The sequence below is a fragment of the Anoplophora glabripennis genome, unplaced genomic scaffold (genome assembly GCF_000390285.2).
Source record: "Anoplophora glabripennis isolate ALB-LARVAE unplaced genomic scaffold, Agla_2.0 scaffold219, whole genome shotgun sequence".
In the NCBI taxonomy this organism is placed as follows: Eukaryota; Metazoa; Arthropoda; class Insecta; order Coleoptera; family Cerambycidae; genus Anoplophora; species Anoplophora glabripennis.
This window is the reverse complement of record NW_019416353.1, coordinates 406,733-427,768: the sequence shown is the minus strand read 5'-3', so window position 1 is coordinate 427,768 and position 21,036 is coordinate 406,733. Positions and strand designations below refer to the sequence as shown.

The following is a 21,036-nucleotide window of genomic DNA, read 5'->3' as shown; positions in this document are numbered from 1 at the left end:
ACTTGCTGCTTTTATAATGCATGCCAGGTTTTAAATACGATATTTCATATCACACGTGCACTATGTAATTAAACTCATGGAATGGAAACTAAAACTGTAATTATTTCCTTTGCAAGGTATACTGCTAAGTGCGCAATTACAGCATTACTATTCAAATGTAAACAGTAATTACCACACCGAAAAACATTTAACTGCCTTTTCAATAATAGGATTTTATGATTTCTCGTTTACATAAACGGTACCTATATTTTTTTTATTTTAATGTTGAAATTGTATTTTGCTTTTTTATTCATTTAACTTAACTTTACAGAGTATAGTGCCAAAATACAGTTACAAATTTAAACATTATCAGTATTTACCAGTTACAAGATACAAAACACATAATTAATAAAAGAAAACTATTAAATGCAAAAGATTATAACTTGGACACAAAAATTGTTCGTGCTGTTGATGTACTACTAATTGATTTCACAGCAAATGCATAATATTTAACATCGTCTCATAATTTGAAGGTTTGAAGTGAAGTGGATAGTCAAAATAGCATAAAATATGAAATATGAAATTAAATATACGTATGTATGTATACAGGGTGTCCCAGAATAATGTGTACAACGGTAGACCACAGATTCGTGGACTCAAAATAGGCAGATCTAGGCTAATTCACCTATATCCGAAATCGCTTAGTTTGGCCGCTAGATGGCCTCAAAGTTGGTGAAAATTTTTTGAATTTTGTAAATAACTCGAATACCTATTAATCGATTTTGATTATTTCTGGGGTGTAGACTTTTGATTTCAATCTACACATATTGGTGAGTATTTTTTAAAACTTACAACTTCTACAAAATTTATGTATGGTGATATCCGTTCATAACTTTTTCCTCTTTCGGGCAATACCGACAACTATTTTTTATCTGATAGGTGATACCATTTGGAAGTTTTTGGGCTTCTTGTAGAATTTTGATTAAATCAGCGGTTTGGGTAGAAAAAAATATGTTTTAAATGTCTACATTATCGTGACACCCATATTATAATACTTAACAAAATGCCAATAGGCACTGATTTTATAGGTTGACTAATTTCAGTCTAATGTTTAAGTCATTGTACCTAACAATTCTTAATGAGTGTTTACGACGATAAGATATACCACCTGTTATTTCATTTTTCGATATGGATACACACATACGACAAATTTGAGTTATTCACAATGTGCCTAATTTTATTCAAATAATTAGAAAAAAACAATCAAATACAACGCATTGATAGCATTATTACTGGCCCTGTTATTATACCCAATAGNATTTCATTTTTCCATATGGATACACACATACGACAAATTAGAGTTATTCATAATGTGCCTAATTTTTATTCAAATAATTAGAAAAAAACAATCAAATACAACGCATTGATAGCATTATTACTGGCCCTGTTATTATACCCAATAGGGAATTTTTGCAAAACAATTTACCCGAGTTATTAAAAGGTGTGTCGTTATTATTCAGGGCTAACAAGTGGTTTATGCATGATGGAGCTCCACCACATTTCACTGTAAATGTCCGGCAGTATCTGAACCAAAGATTTCCTCGTCGATGGATCGGTAGTAGGTGTAATACTCCTGTTAATAGGCCTGTACGTTCACCAAACTTAACACCTTGCGACTATTATCTTTGGGGCACTCTGAAAACAACACATTTAACGCAATAAATATTTTAAAAAATTGCCCTCAAGAACTGCGAAGTGTGTCTTTTAACTTTCTTCGCTGAAATAACCTTTGTTTAGAAACAACGGTAGTCATTTTGAACAGTTTTTATAACAAGTTGTACTAAATTTAATAACATCAACTTTGTTGCTTTTATTTCCAGCATTTTTTATTGTATTTGATTGTTTTTACTAATTATCTCGATAAAATTAGGCATGTCTGTAAATAACTTTAATTCGTCATATGATTATTACTTACAATATTCATTCCGTTATCTTAATCAGAAAGAAAGTTATTTTAAAAAATATCCAAATGATAAGACCCCTTTGGAGGACCATATCTCAGTAACAGTGCTCCGGAGGACCAATGTTTATAGGAACTTTTTTTACTATTTTTGGCTCTACTTTCACCCTCTTAAATTTTGTACCAACTTTTCCAAACACCCTGTATAACATGAAATAAACTTGATTAACTGAATCTAATGAAGAAAATAAATTAGCAAGGTTAAATATACAAAATATATTTCGTATCATAGATCCTAGGAGCAACAGAGCTTTTAAAAATAAGAAGTACACGCACCATTTCCTTTTTTACTGTTTGTATGTAATGTTGTAGTTTCTTTATAATAAATTTCCAGCATGCTATGTTTTAGTAATTTCTGAACATTTGTAGTATTACGTTTTAAACTACTCGAAAAGTAAAATATCAAAGGAACTGAACCAGGTCAAGAATTAGAAAGATATAGCGAGATATTATGTTTCCGCCGTTTGATCGATGATGGTTTTTTGTATGACAGCTCTTTCGAAAGTTCACCCTTCTGAAATAAATCAAGTATCGATATAATTCCGTTGACAATCAGTCCCATCCGATCCTCCTACGGATAAAAATTCAAATGAGAAGTTTCCATTATTTAACCCCAAACTTGGGAAGCTATTCCGTGACAAATTGGGATGTGCTCTCAGTTGACTGAACTAGTTCAGTTCGCTCGTGGTAAGATTTTGACGTGAAATTATGAACTACTTTAAGTAAGTAGAAGTTTGTGACTTCGTGTTGAGACAGGTGAGGTCGCTCTAGACTAATCTATTAAATAGGGCTGTGGAAATACTTTATTTGTTTTTGAACATTCAAGATGTTTCATGAAGTGTGAGTTTGCAATGATCACGTAAAAAGTTTAATTGAATTTCCTTTGTAAATATGGTGAATTTTCCAATATATATACAGGGTGGTCCTTAAGTACTTGTACATAGAAGTATGGTAGATTTGTGACCTGAAAATATTACGATTTGAGCCAACTTGCCTTAATAAAATATTGATAATAAGAAAGATACAGGGTGTTACAAGTGAAATTGCAAAATTTATTTTTCGCAATAACTTTTATACAAAAAAACAAAATTAACTGGGGGTTTCTTGGTATGAGAAATCATAATTTGTTATCTAATTTAATGTATCTTTTAGAGGGCGCCACATAAGCCACATGTGTGACATAAATGTACGCTAAACTTTTTTGCCCATCAAGGTAGCGCTCTCTTGGGAAAAAAATATTAAAGGCACGGCATTGTAAGAACAAAAATGTACACTTGTTAACAACCTCTAAACTTAACGGTTTTAGAGATAAGAAATCGACTGCATAATTCTTTTTTAATTCGTTACGAGAAATATTTACGTAGAAATCGTATACGCTTATCATGTTTTTACATCAACATGATGAATATTAACGTAATGGTAGGAGTTGACATAAAAAATTTAAAAATTTTTAAAAATTTTAAAAATTAAATAAAAGTAGTTAAAATATAAGTTAAATAATCATAATTAGGAATGAATTTTACACATATTAAGAAAAGAAAACACTAAGCTAACTAATATTACAAGTTTAATTATGTCAAAGTAAGTATTCGATATGTCCACCATTCTCTTCGATGCATTTATCCATACGTTCCATAAAAGATGGCCTCATATTAAATAACATGATTGGTCCAAACGAAACTGCAGTTGCATTTATTTCTTCCCAAAGTTGGTTGCGAATATTTATGGGACTTTTATAAATAAGTTGTTTCATTGCGCCCCATACGCCAAAATCGAGAGGATTAAAGTCTGGGCTACGTGCTGGCCAAGAGAAATGACTACCACAACCAATTCAGCGTTCAGGAAAGTTGGTATTTAAATATGTTCTGACTTCTCTCATATAATGAGGAGGGGCACCATCTTGTATAATCCACATATTTTGCCTGAAATTTAGTGGCAATTCTTCCAAAAGATCAATGAAATCATTTTGTAAAAAAATGTAAGTAGTTCTCACCATTCAAAGTATGCGGAAAATCGTATGGCCCTAAAAAATGGTCACCAATGATCCCACACCATTTATTTTGAATGCGTGTTGAAAATATCTTTCTCTTTTAAAATGAGGATTTTCAATTTCCCAGATGTGATTATTTCTTAAATTAAAAATACCACGGCGGCTAAATGTTGCCTCATCCGTAAATAATATTCTATTAATAAAGGTAGGTGCATGGGGTCAAGATTTTGCCTATTTCGGATATCATTTGCAAATTGGTATCTTAAGGGTAGATCTGCTGGCAATAAATTTTGCACAGGCGTAAAATGGTAGGGGTGATATTTATCGAGATGTCTTTTTAAAACTGAAGTTTTACTGATTCCTAAAGCTGAAGATAACCTTCTTGTACTAACTTGAAGATCATCTGCAACGTGAACCAATTTCATCATCTTGATCAGGCGTAATGATTCCCGGTCGGCCTACATTATCACGTTTAGGACGAAATGAACCACTTTCTCCTAAATTCCTAGATAGATTTTCAAATGTTTGGTGATTAGGTTGCAGCCTGTTTGAATATCTTCTGAAATATTCCCATTTCAGAGTACGTCCGTTGAAATATTGCTGACAGTAAATAGTAACCATATCTTCATTTCTGTATTAGAGAAATTATTGTCTCGGCATTTTCTGTTATTCCTTAATTATCATAAATACTCAATTAAAATTTTTTCAAACGTCATATATTATGAAAACAAGAATGATTAGCTGTTAAAATCATTCGTGACTTCCGTCTACTACGTTACTATTTCTCGTAATGAATTAAAGAGTTATGCAGCCGATTTTTAAAATTCGATTATCTCGAAAACCGTTAAGTTTAGAGGTTGTTAACAAATGTACATTTTTGTTCTTACAATGCCGTGCCTTTAATATTTTTTTCCCAAAAGAGCGCTACCTTGATGGGCAAAAAAATTTAGTCTACATTTATGCCACACATGTGGCTTATGTGGCGCCCTCTAAAAGATACATTAAATTAGATATCAAATTATGATTTCTCATACCAAAAAACCCCCAGATAAAATATTTTTTGTATAAATGTCCAAAAATGTTCAAGTTATTGCGAAAAATAAATTTTTAAATTTCACTTTTAACACCCTGTATCTTTCTTATTATCAATATTTTATTAAGGCAAGTTGGCTCAAATCGTAATATTTTAAAGTCATGAATACTTCTATGTACAATTACTTAAGGACCACCCTGTATATTTTGACAATATCTTTTAAACAATTTATGGGGATTTAATTTTTGTATATAACATTATATCATCGAAACCAGAATTTCAAATGAGTTGGGACGGTGTTGATTTTGAAATGTCTATTCATGACGAACTTTAAAGATATTAAGCTAACTCTAAAAACCTTCCGAAAAGTCTCATTAAAAAAAGTCATATTATGGCCTTTGACATAGAATTGTTTTTTAGAATTTCCACTGAGGGAAATCGACAATAATAAAGTTTTGCTAAGATAATCTGTATTAAAACAGCAATATTTCTTGTTATTGTTAAAATACCAAATGCTTAATAAAAATAATTTTGCTAACACGACTTTATTACTTTAAGTCGATGCTTTATTAGCAGAGGGCAACCCACTTTCTTATAGTGAATAACTATATTGATGCCTACCTACTAACGCTTAAACGAAAAAACTACATAGTACATAGCAATTTTGTATCTAACATAACAGGAAGGGTGCCTTGTCCGTCATTCATAGAAATAACGTATTAGGTTATGTCAGTAACATAATAATAGCTAGACATCGAAAACTTTGTGGCGACATTCAAATAAATAAACAGTAGTATTATGAAAGTAAGCTGCAAAACGCTTTGTAGTCGCAGAAATAGTCTAAATCTGTTGTAAAGCCGTGTGCCGCTTTATGCTCACGGTACACAATGCTACTGACTGCCATAAAAATAGGTGCCATACACTCGACCAAGCAGAGCGTCCAACTCACTCACTCGCGCGCAAATGACAATTAAATGCACGGCCCTTATCGAAAAAAAAACGGGGATTGTTCTCCGGCACGCCAGGCTGCCAGGATGCTGCCAGATGCGTATCGAATAAATTGATAGATGCGAAGCTTCAGGTCAGAGGCAGACATGTACAAATATCATCTATTAAAAACTGCGCGTATTTTAGATATGCACCTGTAACCTCGGTAAGTGTTGAATGGTCACTTTCGTTTTTGAAATTAATATTTACCGATCATCGGAGACGATTTACCGTTCAACACTTAGGTCAACTGTAAATTATTTTCTACAATAACCTTATATGTGACTTTTTTTGTCGTATATATTCTGGATATTGTAGTACTGATTATGTACCAATATACCGGGTGTCTGATTAGGGCCGGCCATCGGTTGTATATGGGAATCTATTGATCCTACAGGTTCGGGGAAAAAATTGTTATAATAAAAGTGGCCAAGAAAATTTCACTAGAAATATTTTCACTTTCCGCAAATCTCCGCAAGAGGGCGCAACTGATTAAGACATTTTTAAAATTGACTAAATTAAAAAATGCCTTATTAACATGGATTTTTTATCACTTTTAATCGATAGTCCATTTCCTAAAACTTTTCCAAGTGACATTTTTTATTTTCTTAGGGGTGGGATAAGTTTTTGTTATTAATTTTTAAAGAATGCTGTATTTTCGGATTGCTTTAATGGATTTTCTTGCAATCAGATTTGTTTAAAATGACAATACCTTACGGATTTCATAAATGTTTTAGTGATAGCAAAAAGTTGGTTAGTAAAGGTACAAAATGGCGATATGTTGAAACCTAACGTATTTCTTAATTTTTATTGGAAATTTTAAATGGAACGATATACTTTTTTCTAAGTCATTATAACCAACATTTTAACCGCATCTCTATATCTCAAACCGTTTAGGAAATACATATTTTGATTTTTATATTGTACCTAAAGGAGATTAAATTTTTATTTACCCCTGTATCATTTCGGAACAAAACGTAGGTATATTTATTTGCCGTTTCGGTAATTACATATTATTTTATAAAAACTGGCCAATTTGGCCGCTATTCTTTTTGTCGCAAAGTCAACGATGAAAAATATCAGCTATAACTGCTTATTTTTATTGTTAATTCATAAATCGAGGCTAGTGTGACAGAAATAACGCTTCTTTCATGTACTTTCAATACCTGTGTTACAATATATGAAATAATAGGAAAGATATACATGCTAAACTATCACAAAATAAGAAAATTTTCTTAATACTGTACTGAGAGTTTTGGAATTCTTACTTCAAAAATCGTTAACCTTATATGGTTTATAACAAAAATCAATGAATTTCTACAAAAAGCCAAAATAAGTTTTAGTGAAAATTTTAAGGACGTTTTTAAATGGTCGCACCATATTTCATTGTTCTATTTACAATTCCTAAAGAGAAACTCTGTACTTTCAATAAGGTGTCATGGACTGTATTCCTTTATCCTTTGTAAACAACGTTTAGTTACTCGAAAGAAGTTCGTTTATTATTCGTTTCCTTGCGTTCCTTTGAACATAAACCCATTCAGAAAAATTTTGCAGTGCATGTAAAAGAAGAAGGATTCATATGAAAGGAGCGGCGGATTGTGAAAAACTATTTCCTGTGGACCTATTGCTTTTTAAACTAGACTAAGAGCTTCTTAACAAGCGCGAAACGTAGGCGAAGTGGTTCGTAATTCAGAAACTTATAGTTTGATGTTAAAATTATGAGGTTATTCAGGAATTTATTTTACCTTCGTATCTAAGAATTATAAAGTTTATATTAGCCGTTTAAAGTTTTCTTGGAAGCAGCACGGTATTTTAATAGTAATTTTAAAGGGATCTTGTATCGCGTTGAGAGATATTACGGATATTTAGTTTTTAATGTGAGATAAGTTTACTCCTTAAGTCGACAAATGACATTTATTTTGTCTCATTATTAATGCCATCACATTGACAATGTAAACAGATTATTATTCATAGTTCATAAGATTAGAAATACTGCTAAAAATTATTTCCCCCGATACTAGAAGACAACGTTATGTACAAACACTTGACGAAATCGATTTAAATATACATTTCAAAATTTTTTTGTGATTTTTTAAAAGGCTGTAACTTCGTGAATAATGGTCGTATCGAAAAAAAAAAGAAAAGCATCTTGAAGCTTGAAGATTCTAGTTTTAAAATCTTGAAAATTTTTTTTGAGCATCACTCGATGCAATCAAAAGAATGCAATGTAAAGCAAAAATTTTACAAATTTTTTCTTTCTTCAAAACTGCCCATGGGCTCAGAAAAATTTTCCGGCTTAATCAATGTCATGGTCATTTAGCCTGATTGCTCAGCTTCAATTTGTTTTTTTTAAGTTTCTGTACGATTTTTTCTCATTGAGATGTCAGCTATTGAGTGAAAAGACACTTTTTTTTGGTCATCGATATCACATGAACTAATAATCGTACAGCGAACGGAAGATAGGTTTTGGAGTCGTTTTTTCGATTTAACACGCGCCTTTGATTGGTTATAATATTTTATTTATTAAAAGTAAATTGTACAACATTGGTTTCAGATGGATATTGTTAGACTCGATAATCCAATTTTTATCTAACAGATCTATGCGTGTTAAAATTAAAGAGGTCATATATGTGAATCAATGGGTCACTTTGGGTGTTCCTCACGGATCGGTGCTTAATCTTGTAAACTTAATAAATAACCTTATTTTGAATATTGATAAAAGAAAATAATTTACTTTCATAATAAACATATCGCAAGTACAAACATCCTTTTGGAATCATCCGAAAGTACCAACTTTCTGGGTGTACATCTTGACTGCCACTTAAAGTGGACAGATCACATAAATGTACTATGTGGAACATTGAATATATCATATTATTCTATACAGGGTGTCTCATGATTAGCTGCCAACCCTGAACAGGCCGATTCTATGATCAAAACTAAGTAAAAAAGTTCATATGAACATGGGTCCGGAAATGCTTCCTAAGGGCACAGGGACCCATTGAAGAGGGAGGAATGGAAATCATTTTTTTGCAATATCTCTCAATCGCGTTGTGATAAATGAATGAAATTTGGTATACACAGCTAAATTTTGATGAGCAATTTGATGGACTAATCCATTTATTTCCACAAGGTCCATTGGGGTGGGTACGGGGGGGCCCTTGGTACTTTGCGTGTGTAACTTTTTCATCTTTGACTTTTTAACAAATTGGACAGCAAATTCCGTTTTCCCGAACTGTTTTACGTTAAAAAGGTACTCTTGTTTCAAATCGTTATCTTTAACGGTTTCTGAGAAAATCGCTCTTGAATTAATCCCACTTTGGTCAATTTCATAGTAATTTAAACAAAAAAAATTTTTTTGTTTAAATTTAATCTAATTTTAATAAAAAAATAATAATAAAAAATTAAATTAAATAAAAATTAATCCTTTAAATGGAAAAGAGAGGAAAGGAAAATTATTATTATTTTTTTTTGTTTAAATTACTATGAAATTGACCAAAGTGGGATTAATTCAAGAGCGATTTTCTCAGAAACCGTTAAAGATAACGATTTGAAACAAGAGTACCTTTTTAACGTAAAACAGTTCGGGAAAACGGAATTTGCTGTCCAATTTGTTAAAAAGTCAAAGATGAAAAAGTTACACACGCAAAGTACCAAGGGCCCCCCCGTACCCACCCCAATGGACCTTGTGGAAATAAATGGATTAGTCCATCAAATTGCTCATCAAAATTTAGCTGTGTATACCAAATTTCATTCATTTATCACAACGCGATTGAGAGATATTGCAAAAAAATGATTTCCATTCCTCCCTCTTCAATGGGTCCCTGTGCCCTTAGGAAGCATTTCCGGACCCATGTTCATATGAACTTTTTTACTTAGTTTTGATCATAGAATCGGCCTGTTCAGGGTTGGCAGCTAATTATGAGACACCCTGTATAACGGATAAAGAAAACTATGACATTATGTGCCTTAATAAATGTTTATTATAGTATAGTATACAGGCTGTCTACTATAAGAGAGCCACTCCAATGTACCTCGCTTAATACACGATGCACGTCAAAAATCTTTATATCAGACAAGGCGAAATCGGCGGCTTCGTATGAAAAAAATAGTGGATTTGATTTTTTTGCATAATCACCTCCGTGAAATGTCCCTGAATGAGGATCAAAATGTTACCGGCCGGTAACCTAGTCACAATTTGTTTAAACTATTGTTTTAAACAATTTGCAAAAATTACTTGTTTTGCTCTCGTAATTTATACTCGAATAGCATTTCGAGTATAAATTACGAGACACATCATGGTCAAAGCATAGAAAGAAATTTCAGGAGAAGTGCATACGGTCAAGGTTCACAGGTTCCAATTGAAATCGTAACAACTATACTTTGTTGATAAAAAATTATAAGCTGATTTGTTGATTTTTAGTATAGTTATTACGACTGAAAGGGTTGTTTGTTTCAGGAAATATGGACAGCAGCCTTTACCGTCACAGGCGAAGCTACGAGCAGCGCCACAAAGGCAAGGAGGCCGCCATAACCAACGCCGTCAAAGGTGGGAGGAACGGCAGCAAGTCCCCACTGTTTGCCACCGAGAACTGCACGGTGGTGGTTGCACAAATCGGCGGCACCGCCACGTTACCGTGCGTAGTCCGCAAGTTCAATAATGGAGTCGTAAGTCCTGATTTAATTTATTAGAGTAGTTATAGTTGTTTAAGTTTTGGTCGGCTGCAAACTGAGGAGAAAGCCTTACTTATCTGTTTACATTAATCTGCTGTCTTAGGTGATGCTACGGTTTCAGCAAACTTTTAATGTGGTCGGCCGGCTGAGCGAGGGAGCGTGGTTTTCGGATGGAAGGCAAATTGTAGTTATTTGTCACTGTTATTTAGTCCCAAATATTTCCTTTATATTTAGGCACCCCTAATAAATGCCATGACATTCTGTAAGGCCGCAACAATTTAAGATAGTCTTCGTTAACAATACTGGTATACAGAGTTTTAAAAAATATACAACGCCTTGAAAGCAGAGTACTCAAAAATAATAATTTGAAAAAAAGTTAATATGAACATTAATTATGTCAGGAAACGCTTCCTTTTGAAAAAAAAATTGTTTAATTTTTTTTATTTATTAACCATTTATTTAAATTATATGCACAAAAGTGGTTGCACGTGTCAAAAATAAGAGAAAGAATCGTAATATTATATATTGTTATGGGTATGAATTTGTGTTTGTGTAACCGCCAATCTTTTTATGTGTAGTAATATGTAATTTGTTTGTATAACGGTTTTGTTGTAATGTTGGTTGTCTAATTTGCCCTGTCTAGCTCTCGACCCTTCTCAGTAGTAGGTTCAAATGAAGGTATAACTCAGCATGAAACCACACAACACACCACACTAATCAAAAGATGTTATTTAGAAATTAATTTTTATATATATAGCAATAAAAATCCAATATGGAATGTCAAACACAGTTAAAGAATATTTTGAAATCTCCTACAATATTTCTAACACTTTGAACAAGATTTTATCTCGATGTAGTTACTTTAATTGATTTTATGTATTATTGGTTACCTACACTGTAAAATTTAAGTTTTTATCGTATAATTTCTTATTCAATGTGTTACTACTTATTTCTAATATTAATACCTATAAAATTTAAAAAAATGGCCAAATTTTGATGATGATTTAGATAGTGAAATTAAATTTATTTGATATGAAAAATTTTAAATAATATGAAAATTTTGTATTCTACCCTTTTTAGTGTACTTTTCAATCTATGTTAGCTAGCTATTTCGTATACGATTTTTGGTCTACTTTGTGCACAAAAACGACAAGAAAAGGTACCTTTCTGTATGTATTATCGCTTGATCAATTGTCGACTGGCTTCCCGCGTTTACTCTGCCTAGATATTGTTCTGGAATCCTCGTCTATCCACTCTCGCTGAATTTCCGGAACCTGCTGCTGCTATTCCGCTCTCACTGGATTCCCGGAACCTGCTGCTGGTATTCCGCCTCACTGGATTTCCGGAACCTGCTGCTGCTATTCCGCTCTCACTGGATTCCCGGTACCTGCTGCTGATATTCCGCTCTCACTGGATTTTTCTTGAGTGACAATACAATTACTTCTATATATTTGGTTTCTCCCAATTTGCTTCTTTTAACAACTCTCTCACGATAACTAATTCTATTTTATCTGGTTTTATCAATTAACTTCTGCAACATTCCTTTCTTTGACAAATTTTTTCGGTAACTAATCAATAATCTCTCGATTTTTTTCTTTTTACTCTCTTGATTTCTTCTTCCTTGTTAGGGCCTTTCCACATATTTGCCTTTTCTTTTTAAATGCCGTTTTCCTTTTACATTTCACGTCACTTCACTTTATCCTTTACAAATATACAACCTATTCTAGTTTCTTTACAAAAATTTTAAATTATGTTTCAAAATATTTCTTATTTCTATAATTTTATTTGATTTTTATATGTACTATTTTATGCCTTGTGGACCCAACTTTAATTTTGACATTTAAGTGACATTTTCATCTTATTGATATATAAATTTTACTTTAGACCTTAATATATTTTACTACTTATTTTTCTAACTCATATTACACCTATTTAATAAAACTATTACATTTTAGCTTTTGTTTGATATACCTATGCCACTTGCGATTTCTAATTTTAATTATGTTTTTCCTATAACGTCTTTGGCATGTACTCTATTTGACAAAAATGATAATATTTTTATACTTGAATTCTTGAAATTTATTCTGTTCTAGTAATCCGACTCTCTGCTAATGATTCATAATACTTATTTAATACTAACAATTTTTTTTTATCAAATATTTTTCTTAGTTTTATAACAATTATTTCAACCTTTCTCTTTACCGTGTTGTATTCAAGTAGAATTTTAATNTATTGTTCTGGAATCCTCGTCTTTCCACTCTCGCTGAATTTCCGGAACCTGCTGCTGCTATTCCGCTCTCACTGGATTCCCGTTACCTGCTGCTGGTATTCCGCTCTCACTGGATTTCTGGAACCTGCTGCTGCTATTCCGCTCTCACTGGATTCCCGGTACCTGCTGCTGATATTCCGCTCTCACTGGATTTTTCTTGAGTGACTTTTCCAATACAATTACTTCTATATATTTGGTTTCTCCCAATTTGCTTCTTTTAACAACTCTCTCACGATAACTGATTCTATTTTATCTGGTTTTATCAATTAACTTCTGCAACACTTCTTTCTTTGACAAATTTTTTCGGTAACTAATCAATAATCTCTCGATTTTTTTTCTTTTTACTCTCTTGATTTCTTCTTCCGTGTTAGGGCCTTTCCACATACATGCCTTTTCTTTTTAAATGCCGTCACTTCACTTTATACTTTACAAATTTACAAACCTATTGTAGTCTTTACAAAAATTTTAAATTATGTTTCAAAATATTTCTTATTTCTATAATTTTATTTGACTTTTATATGTTCTATTTTATGCCTTGTGGACCCAACTTTAATTTTGACATTTACCTGACATTTTCATCTTATTAATATATAAATTTTACTTTAGACCTTAATATATTTTACTAGTTATTTTTCTAACTCATATTACACCTATTTAATAAAACTATGACATTTTAGTTTTTGTTTGATATCACTTGCGATTTCTAATTAATTTTAATTATGTTTTTCCTATAACATCTTTGACATGTACTCTATTTGACCAAAATGATAATATTTTTATTAGTGCTGGCAACTGAAATCGGTTTTTTGGATAGTCGGTTAACCGGTTTCGGATAATTCGGATATTTACGAAACGCGAAAACCGGTTATTCGATTCTTCAAATATCCGATTATTCAAATAACCAATTATTCAAATAACCGATTATTCGATAATCTATTCAAACATCCGAAAAGTCGGATTCTTTCTTTATAGCCAATAACTACATAACACCATAATATAGTCATAGTGTTATGTAGTTATTGACACCGGCAACATAGTACATACATATTGGAAGGGTTGAACTATTAATGGAAATACAATTTATTTTTATATTTTATCCTGGGACACAGACACAGACTGATAAAAAACCAGTCACCCACACCCACATACACCAAACGACCAAATCCATTTATATAAATATGTGAATATGTGAATAACATCGTATATCTCGTCAGTTTTACAAAGCACCGATTTTCAGATATCCGGTTTTGGCCATTATTCGAGTAACGGGTTATTCGAATAACCGATTTTAGAATATTCGGTTTTAGCAACTATTCGACTAACCGGTTTTATATGAAATCGGTTTTTCCGGAACCGGTTTCACTTTTTTCCAGTTTTTGCCAGCTCTAATTTTTATACTTGAATTCTTGAAATTTATTCTGTTCTAGTAATCCGACTCTCTGATAATGATTCATAATACTTATTTAATACTAACAATTTTTTTTATCAAATATTTTTCTTAGTTTTATAACAATTATTTCAACCTTTCTGTTTACCGTGTTGTATTCAAGTAGAATTTTAATTTAAGTAACTTTTAAATTGCTCTCAATAATCTGATTTCATCTCAATATATAAAAACTAGTAATATTGTAATAAACATTAACAAAACATATTAAAAAACATTGTAATATGTATAAAATAATTGATAAAAGAATATAAAAAATATTACTAATAAAATATTCAGGAAAAATATAAAAAGCGTCCTCCTATAAATATATTTTTTTAGTTTTCGTTAAAAAAATAGAGTTTAAGTATTTATATCTTCCAAATGGGTTGACTAGATCAATTTAAATTTAGTGGGTATTACTTGATATACAGGGTGTTTGTACATAAGAAATAATTTAGGGGGTGGTTTCCCAAGTTATTTTGTGAAGAGTTCATATAAACGTAGGTCGAAATATGCTTCCTTTCCGAGATACAGAATGTTTAAATTTTAATTATTTATTTATTTTTATTAATTATTTCAAAGGGTTTTTGATTGGGTATTTCAAAGGGTATTGGAAAAAGCTTTGGAGGGATAAATATGCATTTTTTGGGGTGATCCGAATATTTCTATTTGCATCAGTGGCGTTCGTGCGAGAATGCCACAACTTTTTTAATAAAAAAAAATGGTACACTACTGTCCGTACTTCCTGTTTTGATATTTTTTAGAAATCCACCGTCAATTCTGAATGAAATTTGTCATTTCAATTTTTTTCGTAGGATGCACCGTTTTGGAGGAAAAAATAAAACATATTTTATTGCAAGTTGTGTATTGTTAATTTTTATTGATACATTATCTAGTAGGTTGCTGTCAATATTGGGTCACAGTCTGGTGAATTGAGTATATGTTGAATATGGTAGGATTGTAGTAGCTGTTTCCTAATGATGTTCAGACCAAAAGGTTAATTAATACCTACATCATGAACCGCGACCTTCCCAACGCTAGTTTATTGTTTTCTTCCACTTCCTCGAAAATTGCTCGTAGGAACAGAGACCTTCCAGAGTCGATAGGGTTTTTTATGGTCCCAGAGCTGCGGACGGTCTGCTGAACATTCGAGCAGAAGGAACTTAACGATAAGGATTAATCTTAGCATAGGAAGAATCCATTACCATTGGTACTTACCTATTATATACAAAAGTGCATGCCTACTGAGATGTAGCCTTCTAAATATGGAACAGATAACCTAGTTTTTTTTTAAATAATTTGAAAACTATTTTTCTTAGAAATTTCAAATTTGGTACACATATTTTTGTATAGGCAATGTAAATATAGAATTTGGCGAGAATACATACAAGATGTTCTCTTTCTAGTGCTGTGCACCACTGGCTATCCCGTAACTTTTTTGTATGTACGCTAGTGACGTCTAGAATTATATTATTAAAAATAAGCACTAAGTGTTTTAGAAGCTTTTTTACCTCTTACAAAATTTTGATATTGTGTATGGATTTTGAGTAAAATTGGTTATTATTTTATACATGAAATATTATAAAATCAGTTTATAATACTTTAGGAAAGTATATAGGAGAAATTTGTGAATCACCCTGTATAAAATTATAAAGAAATGCAAGGAAAAAAATGCGGTTTTCGAAACAAAGAATAACATGTGATCTTGACATAATGGTAATTAGTTAAGACGTATATTAGAATTAAAATTAGAATCAATTTTAAACATTTATTTTTAAATGATTAAGCATGAAAAATCATTTTGATTAATTTCTAAATCGCTCTTTGCACTTATTGAGTTATCTCATTCACAGATTTATTTAATCACTGGCTATATGAGGAAGGAATCACAAAAGAATGAAAGTCAACACTTATAAGCTCTCTATAAAAGGGAAAGTATAAGAAAAACTGAGAATTATGAACGAATCGGCATTTCAGCAGCAATCTGTTAAACTTTATGAGTGTATAGAGAAAGGAAAACGGAAAGAATAGAAAGAACAAAGTGGTTGTTAGTTTAGGAGATGGGTGTTAGACAATATCTTTTGTTAAACGTAGGAAAGTGATGACTGTCGATGAAAAGTGGAAGAAATATATTTTCAATGAAGTCATATAAGTTATATTAAACTATTTTTTCCTACTTATATTTACATGCGTACATTTTTGGAGACATAATTATGTCCTCTGTAGTGTCCCTCGCAGCACAATTAATATTTTCAGTTGTACCAATTTAAAGCCTTAAAAACCTTAAATAGTCGCTACAACATTTTCAACTGTAAAAGTAATCAACTTACAGGTAATTTAATAAGAAATGTGTTGGTAATGTTTTCTTAAAAAATAACTGATAAGTTTTATTTACCTTGATGTAACTTTCAAGAGATAGTGACGTTATTATTTCCTAAAATTTAATCACAGAGTTAAAGTGTACATTGAAGACTGTCTGCAAGAATATATTATGTCATTATACACCAAATCACTAAACTTTAAATCTAAATTCTTTTTCTAAATAAAATCTGAATGTAGCCTTACCTTTTTGGTCAAATTTAGGTTACAAATATAACCATTACTTATGAGCATTAACTCAGAACTAATTTTAAATTTAGGTAAATTTACCTTTCCATTTTCCAAACACATACTACTTTTAACTTAAAAATAAAAATTTTTCACAAAAAGTCATTTTTACTTAGAATGCATTTTAGATCTGTTCCACAAACGGTTACATTCCGTTTTCATTGTCTAAATACAATAAGTTATACTTAACTGGGTTATGAATGTAAAAAAGATAAGATAATTAAACTGTAATTCGTCGCCTATTACTGAAAAATAAAGAAATATGTTGCAAATAATGTAGATACTTTCGAAGTAAGTAGTAGTAGGTCATTATAATTTAGTGAGTGACTATTACTAACGTCATCTCATTCCCTACTTACCTCATTGTTACATAAATTTGAAGTCATTTTAATGACTTGAATTAAATCATTAATGAATTAAGGTTTACAATTAGTCATAAATAAAAAATGTGACCAAATAACGCTAGAAATTACATAATTCTAATTCTAATAAGATGCTACTTGAGACAGTACCTATGTATGTTACATCAAAGTTCCGAAAGTTTATTATGCAAGCCACTTGTCAGTGTTTGAAGAAAATATTTAGCCCAACTTTTGTTCTACCAGAGTGGGTAAGTAAGTTTTTTAAACGAGCTTTATTAAAATGTAGTTTCATTTCATTAGACCCTTCCCCCAAAATTCAAACACCAGACCAAGAGATAAAATCCTAAACTCTCCCGGAATTATAAAATATGAGCTGTGTTTATATACCATTATAGCCAGGCACAAATTATACTTTCAAATGACTACAAATTTCTCTTCAGTTTTGGTCTTTTTATGTTTGCTCTTCGCCGCTTAGTTTATTTATTCAGGATTTTAATTAAGAACTTCTGAAGCATTGCTGCTACTATTCATATGCTCCAATAGCCATATGTATTTAATAGTTACGCCTATAAATACATACTTTATTCACTTAATGGGTCGTTAATTACTTTCATGCTTCCTTTCAATTTCCGTTTCGCTATACACCAGCCTTTGAAAATTTCCGTACTTTAATTATAAGTCGTACGGCTTAATTTTAGTCCCGGTATATAATCTTTTGGTAACTGATGAAGTTTAATGTAGATTGGGTAGGTCCCAGAGCTCTTCCTTCTAAATTTGATGCTGTCGAGATAGACACTTCAGCAGGACCATACTCGTACATGATTTAAAGTATATTTATTTTTAGTTAGCTAAATTCTTCATTCAACATTTATACGTTATTTACGTATTTTCAGTTCTCTGTATAATTGCGAATATACATGTAAAAAAGGGGAGAAACAAACTAATTAAAAAATATGCTTATTGTAAACAGCTCGTTAAAGTCTGAATGGAATCGGCTGTTTCGCCGTTACCGGCAGTTGCAGTTCCAATATTTGAATTTGGTTGGCTATTGGAGTAAATTATTTAAATTTGTAACGAAAATCTTGGGATCACCAATGTTAATGACTCGTTATGTCTAAGCTCGAGATAATGCGATCGCTGATTGGTGTTAATGTAATCTTGATCTTATTGTCATAACAATTTTTAATTTTGCCGAAACTGGTTTGCCAACGAAAAGGAAATAAAATTACTGGTCAAGTGGCTTGTAATCATTTAGGAAGGTTCTTATATTCCGTGATGATGATCGTTACAAAAAATAATTCTTAAAATTAGAGCTCAAATATTTACCCCCGATATTTCAGGTAATACTCCTGCAGTGGTGACAGTTTATTCGCTAGGAGATAAATGCAAAACTGTTTCAATAGCTAAATGCAAAACTGTTTCAATAGTAGGAAAATATGCAGTGTGTTCAATTAAGTCGGGGAAACTTTTTTATTATTGGTTTTATAAAAACAAGTTATTCTTGATGAAAAGTTATGCATGGCCTAAAATCCAAAATGAAGTAATCAGATTTCAATTTTTTGCAGTCGTGCATGAGGTTTGTCGAACAATGGAAATTTTGCTCAAGATTAAAGTACCTTTATTTTTTACAATATCTACAATCGTTATTAAGAAGTTAATCGTAATAGAAAACTACGTTCAGATATCCAGATATTATCCATCTACCCTTAAAAAACATTTTTATCAGCTCTTCTCTGTATTAGCATTAATAATATACGTTTAGAGATCGACATTCAATCTATGATGCACTGACGAACTAATGAATTCAATACAATAATTGTTTTATTTGCAAAATTAAATCATAATTTGTAACTTATTTTGGAAATAAGAAAAGGTCCAATTTTCGCACAATCCTTTTATTTTTAAAAGACTACCGGTTTCTAGATCAAACTTTATACCTCATCTTCAGGTCTTACAAGGATATCACAATTATAGGAAATTCAACCATATTATTATCCAAAACATATTAGGATTTTGTCAACAAAATAAATTCCACTTTTTTAAAAAACAAATTTTAAAGACCAAATACAAAACAACGTTACAAACAGGTATTATTAAATCTAACTCAGTTAGTCAGTTAGATTTAATAATACCTGTTTGTAACGTTGTTTTGTATTTAGTTTTTAAAATTTGCGTCTTTCCAAATATCGGGAAATTCTCCTGAAGTGAGACATTTATTTATAATAAAGGTGAAGTAGGTACTTAATTAAGTGTGGAAAAAATAAGTCTGTTTTTACGTTCACTGCGTCTGCACCTGTAGCGTTAGATTTCAATTTTCTTAAAACCGAATTAACTTTCTCAGCGTTGACCCCAGTAAACTCAAACAACTGATCACTATTGCTACATAATAATATATCATCATACTTATTTAAAATTTTCACTATATCTGGATCCAATGAAACAGGTACATTAGGTATAGAATCTATAAAAAAATCATTTACAGCATTGGGGTCTTCGTTACTAATTGACAAATTCTGTTTTTTCAAATTTATTTGTTTAAGTGCAGCCCAAACACTTTTGGGATCAGTTTTTAATTTTTAATTTAAATAAGCCTTTTTTTCTGCTTTGACGGATCTATTTACTAAATTGCGAAGCTCCTTATTAGACGAGCGGTCCACCCCTAAAAAGATGTTTAGAAAATCAAGGTCACCGACCACGAGGAGGGGCCAGGATGAAACCTTTTGTAATCGATGCATTGAGTTATTGCGAACAAAAAACCTAAGTAACACTTTTGTGTACGACTGACAGGTAATTTGTTATTAACAAAAAAGTTGCAAAATAAAAATATTGCAAAAAAAAAATTTCAAGGTAAATTGGACAAAAATTAACACTTTATGTCTCTTGACATTTTTTCGTAAAACGCTTCCTTTTCGAGCTAGGGGCGATTTAAGGTCGAAAAATGGCTAGAAGTTGCCAACTTTAAAAATTCATATCCCAGCTCCTACCAAAGCTTTCGGAACATTCAAAAGCGCGAAATGATCCTCGAGACTTATACTTTAATGTAGTATTTTTTTTAAACCCGCCCCTTTTTTTAACCCGTTAAATTTGCAGTTGAATTTCGGCGGCTGGTGCTCACGCGCCACCTACGTATCGGTATACAGGGTGATTCACAACTTATCCAAAAAAATTTGGGAATATATGCTGCATGAGAAATGGAGTCAATATCGTAAAAAAAAATTTTGTAAAATCCTTATAGTTTCCGAGAAAAAAATTATTGAAGTTATATTACATTCAACCACTACATAGCTGGACAACTGTAGTCTCTAGCGTCATTCGCAATACGCGTGGAGAGCACGTGGTTCAGCGACTCCGAATACTGAAATCGGATTTTGCAATCGTCGTTGCCATAGTATTTACCTGTTATCTGTACTATTGTAAACACCTACAATAGTTGTTTAGTAGTTAGTGTCAAAAATGGGTAGTTAGTGTCAAAAATGGTTTGCGTGTATAGCAATTCGGAGTTGATGGATATCGTTTTAATTTATGGTGAAGCATTTGTGTTATGGTGAAGCAAGACAACATTTGTGTTAGTTCGTAGAAACTGAGTAAGACGGACCCAAATGTGTTTACACGTTGGTGGATAAAATTTTGAACAATTGTTGTAACATCGGGTATGTCAAATGATTTTATTATTTAAAAACACAAATTAA

General features: G+C 31.6%; 1 protein-coding gene across 1 annotated transcript in view; it reads left to right on the top strand.

The window, feature by feature from the left end:
- Positions 1 to 21,036, top strand: part of LOC108906941 — a 163,525-nt gene that overhangs the window by 67,551 nt on the left and 74,938 nt on the right. Inside the window, exon 3 of the mRNA XM_018710389.1 lies at positions 10,469 to 10,677. Within this exon, the coding sequence (XP_018565905.1) occupies positions 10,469 to 10,677 (209 nt within the window). The remainder of the gene's footprint in view (positions 1 to 10,468; positions 10,678 to 21,036) is intronic.